This window comes from Mesitornis unicolor, unplaced genomic scaffold (assembly GCF_000695765.1).
Source record: "Mesitornis unicolor isolate BGI_N332 unplaced genomic scaffold, ASM69576v1 scaffold19719, whole genome shotgun sequence".
NCBI lineage: Eukaryota > Metazoa > Chordata > Aves > Mesitornithiformes > Mesitornithidae > Mesitornis > Mesitornis unicolor.
Genome location: NW_010205431.1, coordinates 1346 through 11241, shown reverse-complemented (window position 1 = coordinate 11241; position 9896 = coordinate 1346). Strand labels below are relative to the sequence as shown.

General features: G+C 44.6%; 1 protein-coding gene across 1 annotated transcript; it reads left to right on the top strand.

Annotated features, from left to right (window-relative positions):
* Window positions 1-661: 661 nt before the first annotated feature.
* Window positions 662-9670, top strand: MAB21L3 (mab-21-like 3 (C. elegans); the record flags this gene model as incomplete). The annotated part of the gene is made up of 5 exons (XM_010191423.1): window positions 662-733; window positions 3243-3534; window positions 5356-5537; window positions 6321-6515; window positions 9354-9670. Coding segments are annotated over 5 exons (975 nt in total), but the record flags the coding sequence as incomplete, so codon positions are not given.
* Window positions 9671-9896: the final 226 nt, after the last annotated feature.

The window sequence follows — 9896 nt, the reverse complement described above, 5'->3', positions numbered from 1 at the left end:
CCCTAACGTTCTGTGATTCTGTGATAACTCAACATAGGTGAAACTTGTGTCAATGGAAAGCAATGTATTAACTATTCTGTGCTTAATTTTGCAACATCTTTTTTTCCCGTAACTTATATTTACAGGTACTTTTCAGAACTTTCAGCTTCTGATGAAAATGACTTAATTTAACATAGTGAGGGGTCTAGATTTGTTGAGAAGCTACAAGCCTCCTTCTAAATATGCACGGTTGGGTGGGGAATATAGAAGAAAAGTCTTTAGATATTCTATGTTTTTCTGTAATTCAAGGGACAAAAATCAAAATCTTTAATAAAAATCTTGAAATAAAATTCAGATTAACAAAATGGAGTATTTGATTTTTAAATCTTTTAAGTGTTTTCTGTTGTGGCTCACCATTTTTGCAGCTGTCAACTGTGCAGGGCTGAGGCAAAGGCTGTGGAGGCTTCAGTAAGGTCTAATGAGCAGGTTAGCGTCCAGAGTAATTACTGCCCAATGGCATTGCAAAGTGTTTAACTCTGTAATCATGGCATGGGGGTGGAATTTTCCTTTAACAAACAGGCTCGGAGGAAGCGTGCAGCTTTGCTCTGTGAATGAATGACCTGGCACATGCTTTACTCTCTGTGTTCTGTGTACTTCTTCTTTTCCTTTCTGCTTCTCTCAGGATCAGCCAGCTTTACTGGCCAAGTGGTCAGCTATGCTTCGGGGGAAGCGCCCATTCCACCCATCCGTCCAGGTACAAAGCCTTTCTGGTGCCTGCCAGTCCCTGTGCCTGCTTCCTCCTCACCTACCCTCTTCTCCAGACAACTTCACCCACCTAACCCATCCTCTCATGACTATTTCATCTTCTCTGCAAGAGACTTGCTTCTTTGCTCAAAGCAAAAATGTTTTAATTCTAACCTCATGCCTTCCTGGGATATCCTGGCCAGGATCTCAAGATTTGCCCAGCATACTGCAGGCAGGTTTGTAATACAGCAAAACTGGCCATAAGAATCTGAGGCTCTCGTTCAAGCCTGTGATTTGCTGGGGCCTATGGTCTGCATATGCTGTGTGTGCCTGAGCATAGGTATGGGACTGGGACCTGTTTAGGCCAAGAGGACACCAGCTGCCCAGCTTTACAATGCCATTCCCAGCCTTGTGATTTCTGGTGTTTCCTGGCAAGGCCTAGGTGGAGGAGCACTGTGACTTTGTATTTGAAGGCATAACACCTGCAGCTCTTCCCTTTAAAATCTATTGGGTGCCAGTGCATACAGGTCAGCACCTTGGTATGGGAAGGAATGGTTTTTTTATCTGCAAATATGACTGAAGCAGTAAGATGAACAGTAACTGCATGACAACCATAGCATTTTTTCCTTATGCAGCCTAGCACTTGGTTCCTGACCTGCTCACAGGATTTCTCAGCCCCATCAAAACTGACTAGTACAGGTCAGCTTGGTCTGCAGTGTCATCCTTCCAGTATCCTCCTGCCTTTAGGTGGTTTTTATTTGACAAAAGAAGGGCTTTCTGGAGTTTTCTTTGCCATTTCTGTGCTTCTTGCTGGCCATCTTTTGTATTTCAAATCTCTTGCTGGGGAGCAGCAAAGACTGGCTGCTCTCTGTGGGAGCTGGGAGGTGAGCAAGACAACATGACAGCACCTGCCCCATGGTCTCTGATCAAGGCAGACCTAGGGAGGGCAGCTGATGTCAGCCAAGAGTCTGGATTGTCAGGCAAGTCTATGCTGATAAGGCAGGTCTGAGGTCAAGACAGGAGCACACATCAGAGTCAGGATCAGGCGCAATGGTGTTAAACCAGGATCTGATGCAGTCTATTGATTACCAGGCAAGTCCATAATTGCCAGGTAGGTTTAAGGTCAGGCTGGGAAGGCAGTCTGCAGATGGGACAAGGTCTATGGCCAGGCACAGGCACAGCTGTCACACGTTTAGAGACCAGCCCTCCTGCAACACAACCCGGGGAGGATCAGGAACGGGGGTCCCAGGCCCATGGGCAGAAGGTGTGGGTAGAAGTCCCAGAAAGGCTGCTTAAGGACATTAAATCCTGTCAGTGCCCTCTGCAGTAATATTTTAAATCAGCTGAGCTACCAGGAAGGCTACCAGAGTGTTTCGGATTATTACAGGAGAGTGACAGGCGTGTTTCATTCACCTTGTGTGTATCCACCTTGCATGTATCCACCTTGCAGCAGCAGCTGTCACTTCACATCCTGCTTGTGCAACAGCTTCACCTTATTAATGCCAGTGCAAGTTAGGCTTGGTGTAGCAAGTGGAGTTGAAAGGCTTCTGAGTGAACACAGTAAAAATTTGAAGGAGTTTGAATGCCCTCTCTAGAGCCACAATTCCCAAATGCTTCCAAACAAGTGTTTGGAGATATCTGGCTATGCCCTGGGACAGTATAAGGTTTGGTGGTATTCGTGTCACCTTATTCTCTCTTTGCAAATACTGGTTCAGCACTGACTTTATTGGAAAATGGCAGTTCCCAAAGTAAGGCCAATTAATTGGCTTGGAAACAAGCTATTTAAGGATTTGTTGTTCATTGGTTACAGTTTCCATCCTTACACTGTTTCTGGCTTCCACTCAGCAGGAGATGCAGTTTCATAGATTTGGCCAAGACCTGGGTTTATTTCTGAGACTGCCACTGCCTGTGTAGGCTCAGGCATGTCACTTGCCTCACATCTCTGTCTCTTAAAGAACAGTCATACAGAGTGAAACTCTTGTAAAATGAATGAGCCATATCCTTATTTTTCTAATGTCTGTAGTGAACTTTGAAAGAGATCAGAAAAGTGCATTTTTTGCCAGAGTTATTACTACTATTGAATTCTAGGCTTATCTCTAGTAACAGTTCTGAGGTAATAACTTGCACTATTTTGTTTCCTTTTCCTGGATCTCAAAGCATGCTTTCCTGCTCCTTGGAAGCTCCTAGTTATGAGATCTCATGCAATTGCAGACTAGAAATATCAAGGAATGGGGGAAATGATGGCAGGTAGCGAATCAGTCAGTGCGCTCTTGTGGGTCATGGCTGTCACATCAGACTCCTTTTAAGACAATTTCCTTTTAGTCTGTGTACCTTCAAAGTAATCCTCAGACAGGCATGGCACAGGTCTTGGCTGTACTCAATTGCTCCTATCATACCATGGCTTTTCCTTCTCTCCAAAGCCCCTAGTTGTATCTATTATTTCCGTAACCCTCTTTTCATTACTTCAGGCTCATGGATCTACCCTTGTCTCCTCTCTCAATCTCTCTGGACTCTCCTAGGTCTTAGCACCCAGCCAGTTCCTCATCACAGTCCCTCTGCGTGGCCTGACTGGGTACAAAGAATGCCAGGCACGGCACTGGCGTTACTACACCGTGCATGGTGCCAAGCTCCTCTCCTCCGTGCGGGACCCTGAGGAACTGCACCAATGGCTGGAGGTGGAGCAGTTCTCAAAAAGCCTTCAGCAGTGGCACGAAACGGACGTGAACATCGAAGGTGACCTGGTTCCAGCCAAAGTCCTTATTGTCTTCCGGGATTTGGTGGAGAAGTCGATTACCTCTTGTAACCTCTCCAGTGAGTTTAATGGGGACAGGTACAAGGGGAACTGGTTGTCTTCTGCAGGTGATAGAGGGAAACCATCACACACACAAATTTTTTTTGGCTCACATGATCAGAAGTTAAGAAACAGAAAACCCCTCCAGAGTCAGGGAGCGTTTAGCCCATTGCAGTGATGCACATAGACCTGCATTGAAGATAGACTTAAGTTGTTCTTGGGCTCTTCATACCCAAGATGTTGCTCCTTTCTTAAGAATTTGGATAGGGTCTCTGGCAACCCAGAATTTAAAAACATTTAGGAATTAGTTTGGGAAAAATCTTTTCCCACTACAGCACTTAGAATATATCTAGACTATCAAGGAAGAGAATATAGGAAAATTGGATACAGGAAGGTGCATACGTCTGAGGAGAAAGTGCTTGAAGATGGGTATAGGGCAAATGATGCTCTGGGGAAATATTAGCTGCCCATAACTTTTCAGCATGGAGTGGTGGGAACTAAGTAGAAGAGCTTCTACTTAAGTGAAGTCTTTGAGGTGTCTCAAAGTGGAAAAATAGGTACCACAATTTGGAAATGCTGTGAACATATTTACATGACGACACAGCAGTTTCTCTAATGCTTTTCAGCTGCTAGGAATCCCTGTTGAGGGCTTCGGAGCAGTACAGTTCCTGTCTTAGTGCCAGGCTTGGCTTAGCAGGAAAACAACATGCAGATTTTACTGAGGGTTATAAATCTCTGGTTGGGATGGACTCTACTATTTGCAAAGTAGTTCACCTCTGTGCTTTCTGGAGGAAATGGTAAATTGCCATTGTGAGTAAGCAGATGTTTCCTCTGTGAGGGCAGAAGAGGTTGCCATCCCAAATGCTCATAACTGTCCCTTCAAGTCTGTTGTGTGGCCTCCTTGTGTAATTGCTCCTTAGCCCATGCCAATCAAAATGAGGTGGATTAACACACTATTTAAATTGCATATGGTAATCTGCTCTGTCTTTTAGTTCAGTGGGTTAGAGCATGATCACGCAGTTGGCTCAGACGGCAGAGCTGAAGGAGCAGTGAACCTGCCAGAGTGACAGGGAAAGCTGGGGACAGGAACTTCTCCCATGAACACAGCTGGACCAACAGGAAACATCTCACTAAGTCCATCAGTGGCAGGTTTCATTCCTTTCTGCTCTCTTAGGGCATATTGTACATGGAGATGAGCCACTCTTCCTTCACTGAGGAAATTTAGCTCCATGGTCATTTGAAGGAAAGGACTCTCTTTGACACCCAACAGCCCCAGTGAGGCAAGCAGTTAGCTCTTTTTGTATCAGTGCTCTGCACAGCAGGCCATAAATTCTGGCATTGTCTTCTGTGCAAGTGCATCTCTAGAAACAAAATTTACGGATAGCCTACAGAACATTCTGGATGAATGGCGAGGGTAAGTAATTTGGTCTGATCACAGGTCCTCTGAAGGAATAAGGACATCTTTAGACATAAAGTGTTCATCTGGTCCCTTCTAATCTGCAGTGATCTCCTTGTATGGTACCATTAGAAACATTAGGTTGCACCAGTTGTATAGTTGTATTTTTAAGGAACTAGTTCCTAGAATTTAAGATAACCCATAAAGGAAAACAAAAGCAGGGTAACTGAGTGTAAAATCAAGACCTTAGTTGTTCCTTCATCTTCTTCCTGCTCTCATTCTCCAGGGTAGATTTAGATTATAAGTTTTTTATTGTATTCTGCTTATGGCACTGAAGAGAAAGTGTTAAGACAGACCAATAGAACTGCAAGGCCCTAGACAGCCTCTTGCTTGGCTTGTGGAAAGGACCTTTTCATCTTTATTATCTTCTCTTGTTCTTTCACAGGTAAAGTGACAGTCCTGGAAAGCTTCAGCTCAGTGGTCCGGGTGGCTGTGGAGACATCAGAATCCCAGGTCGAGGTGGAGCTGGTCCCTGCTGTGGAGATTCCAACTTGCTGGCCTGAGAAAGCCCGGTGGCCTCGTTGCCTTAAGCGTTGGCCTTCCCAGGAAAAAGTGCAGTGCATCAAGGTTAACAGTATAAAAAGCGCTATTAACTCCTGTGTTGTAATTTACCTTACAGATGTCTGACAGTGGTTTCCCAAATGGAGGATTGTGTGGTAACAAAAGCATGGTTGGAAGATGTACTCTTTAGAGAAGCAACATTTCAAAGTATTCTGTCAGATTTTATTGGGAATTCCCCCCCCCCCATGGTGGTGAATTCTAGGGAAGAAAAACTGAGTTAACTCTTTATGGCATGAGTCTTTCACATACAGCTCTGCCTGTGTGGCTCAGTGCTACTGTGCATCACTCTTGCTGTTCTGCTCTGCCTCATGTAAGCCTTCTGCAGATGGGATGCTATCTTACAGTTTTCCCTCTGGCCTAATCCCTTCTTCCCTAGAAAGCTCATGGCTGGATTCTGGTGCTCCAGCTCAGCCACAGCTGCCATGTTCTTGCAGGTCCAGTTACGCCTTCCAGTCCTGCTCCCCTCTTTTGCACGACCCTCTGCTCCATGGCAAAGTGCCTGCAGAGCTGTGCCTCTGCTTTAGGAGCACTGCTGGTACTGTACCTGGTGGCTCTAGAGCTGGATTTTCTGGGAGTAATTGACGTCAGCACATAGGGAAACAAAACAAATTGTACAGTCATTTGACTAGGAATTAGAATAGGAGCATGACCCATGTTTGCTGCTGCTGCTGCTAACACTGTTTAGAATACACTCTGGGAGATGTCACACATTCTTTTTGTAACATCTCTCTGTGATACTCAGAGAAGTTTTCTTCTGATCTGCTGTCACACTTCCCTTTTTGTCCACAGTCACTTGGTTTTGACCTTTTGGCCCGCTCCAATTATCACTGGCAGCTGTGCTTCTCCCGTGCTGAGCACATACTCATGGAAGGACTTGATGAAGATGGTGGTTGTCGCATGAAGTGCTTCAGGGTCATGAGACAGCTGAAGGAAGATGTCTGGTGTGCTGGAAATAAGCCTGTCATCACAGCTTATCACCTTCAGGTAGGCATCACCTTGCTACCAAGATACAGTCTCAGTATCTGTTGCAGTGGCTCCCATCCAGTAACGTCAAAATATCATGGCGTAAATCACTGTAGTGTCAATGTAGCTTCTAAGGTAACTGTCAAAACTGCAGTACCATTTCATTGCTTCACAGTGGTAAGAAGTTCAGTAAATATATGTTCCAAACTTCAACAAGAAACTAAAGCCTTAGGAACATTATAATTGCGGCAATGTAAATAATGTTAAAGTTGAGGACCCTGCTCTGTTCTGAATTCACACAGGCACTGTAATACTGTCTTTAATTGCATAGTTACCTCATGCTCCTTGCTATCCCAGCCATCCATATCCATTTATCTCTCTAAAGGAAAATTGTCCATTTGTCTTTGTGGATGTGCAGCAAACAAAATTCCCTTAGATGAGCATTATTTCATGAATGAGGTGCAAACTTACTGTTCTGGCATTGTTTCACCTGGGGTGGAAAAGGAAGACAGAGGTAAAGGTGTGGTAGCTTCCTCCCTGCACATACTTCAGGGTTCAACATGGCTTCAAACAGCATTTGTGAAGAAAAGACAGAGGGTTCTGCTATGATTATACCACCACATCTGACAGCTGTAGACACTGATGGACCACAGGCAGCATCATTTCTCAGACCCTAGAGCAACCCTGTTTCCTGGGCCTCTGTCCTCTTGGAGCTGCCAGGGAGAGGTTGTTTTTCTCCTACCTTGAAGCTTCAAGCCCCCAGGCTTCCACAGTAGTTACTGATCTTTTGGTGTTCAAAACCTGATGCAATGCCAAGATTCCTCCTAAAGAAAGGCTGTGACCATCAAATACTACTTTAGTCGTGGGACCAATCTAAGTCAAGATGGAGTAAAAAAAAAGTTGAGGCTTGTTATAGCTTAGTGGAATGCGAAGCTTCTCAGTGCCTGTAAGAAGAACCTGGTGCAAAAACTGTCACAGGTAGGAGAAAGTGGAAACCTATTTAACCCTTAATAACAATCTCTATCTCTGGCTGAGGGAGAAGAGGTACAGAAATTGCTGTTGCATGGGCTCTTGATCAAAGAAAAAAAGCTTTCTTTAGAAGCTCTTCAGTCCTTTACTGTAACTGTACTTCAGGCTTCTACTGCAAGAGAGGATTGGCTCACCAGATACAAGAAATTCTTCAACATTATTACTTTCATTAAAGAGAAGATAAAAAGAGGAGTAAGAGAAACAGTCAGTGCTCAGCCAGTAGTTGAGCAGAGGCTTAGTGTTAGGTTTCTTCATGTCTAGTTTCCCCTGTCAGAGGTACCCAACAATTATGGCTGAACAAGACTTCATATGAAAAAAACCCTCTGTGACAGAGGAAACCCTTCCCCCAAAACTTGTGAAAGCCATAGAGGACTGAGTAAGCACGCTCATTATGCTTACCTCCATAGGAATGAAGTTCAAGACTGGGAAGTCTGAAAAAACCTAAGTACATTTTGAACCCCAACTCCATGCTTCCAATAGAAAGCTGCCAATTAGGGACAGTTCAGTAAATGCTGGGGATGAATCACCTCTTTGGTGCCTGGCTGCAAGAGCAGCACTGTTCTTGCCTCCAGAAACTTCATTGCAACTGCTGCCCATGGATCTTGCTGAAGTGGTTTTAGTGTGCTGAAAGCGAATGGCTCTGCAAGTCTCCAAGGAGTAGCTCTTGCAGAGTTATAGTTTGAATTCCTCACTATGTCTTTTGTTCCCTGGCAGCATTTTAAAAAAGTCTTTGTGGTTATTGCAGCAAAAAATTGTTCACATTTGAAAAGCTGTCCGAGTAGAAATTTGTCAGAAATACCACTATTGCAAGGCTTACTGGAGGAAAAAAAAACAAAAACAAACCAGGCAATCCAGAAGACTGCGGCTTATTTTGATGAAATTCTACCTCTGAAGAAACAGAGGAGTTGAAGGCTATAGTTCGGCCATGTCTCACGGCATCTATGAGTCTCTTTTTGGGTTGCTGAGTCTGTGAAATTAAATTGGGATTCAGAGGACCATAATTATTGAACACAAGATGAGTGACTTTGTACTTTAAAAGCTGATTTCAGGTTAACCAAGGCAGTCAGTATGGCTTTTTTGGTACAGTAAGTATAAGTATCTCAACAAAATTCTTCTCAGTCATAGGAAAGTCTGAAAAATGCAACATGGGCAGCAAAAAAAAATACTATAAGAGCAATAATCATATGCCCTTTGGTATTTTAGCTACGTATTTCTCAAATGTAGAATCACATAAAATAAACTTGGGGGAATAGAACATAGCACATGCTGTAAGTATCATGTGTCAGAAGAAAATAGGCTGTACTTGACCAGAAAGCATGCCCTATACCTGCAATAGTTTCTCAGTCTGCTTGGATGCAGATCTGCGCACATCTTCAGCACAAAACCAGCTGAAGCTAACAAATAATTATGATAATCTAATTATTCTTCTCTCCCTCCTTGCCTTACTGACTTCTGCACTTGTATAATAGGCTATTTTCTATAGCACAAAATGTCTGGCATTTCCTATGGAGGCTCCTGCTGGAGGTTGACAAATAGACTAAGATTATTTTAGCAAGACCATTTTCCTTGGGCTCCTGGCCATCAATGGAGAGGGACTCCTCTGAAGAGAGATCCTGACGAGGCACATTGGAATTGCTCTGCCTGATCCCCAGAGGAGGCTTCAGTTTTGATCTCTCCGTTGCAGAAATCTTAACACAGGGAGGTAGCAGTGCAAGTGTTTCTGATTTCCAAGACTGTCAGCCATTTCCCAGCACTAAAATTGCCTTAGTAAGCTGTGTGAGCCCTCGACAGAACCTCTAACACCTTTTCTCTCCCATCTGCTTCTTGCAGACAGTGCTATTCTGGACGTGTGAAAAATACCCACGCACCAAGGATTGGCGCTGCTTCTCCGAAGCCTTTCTGAGGCTGGTGCAGAAGCTGCACAAGTGTGTAAGCCAGCACTTCCTCAAGCATTACTTTGTCAAGAACACCAATCTGCTCAAATATGCCAACACCAGTGACCTGGACCTGGTGGCCAGCAAGCTCGCAGTCTTCTTGGAGAACCCCATCTTCTGCCTGGACTAAGGCAGGAAAAGGTCTCCTCACTCCAACCCTGAGCCGATCCCCCGCCTCCTCTCTCCACCTGTGGTTGTTCTTCGTGTCCTTCCCATAGACGCTGCAGCTGGCTTTGTCAGACAGTTGGCACATGCAGTGCTAAAGAGAAGTGTCAAGCTGGCAGCAGTGGGCGGTGTAAACTGATGGGAGGTATCATTTGATGCCCAGCTGATCTAATTTGCTTTCAACAGTGACAGCCTGCCTGGAAGCTACAGCCAGTGAAACCCAACTTTCCATGTCAGAACAGGCAACTGCCTTGTTCTCTGTATCTAGTCTGGT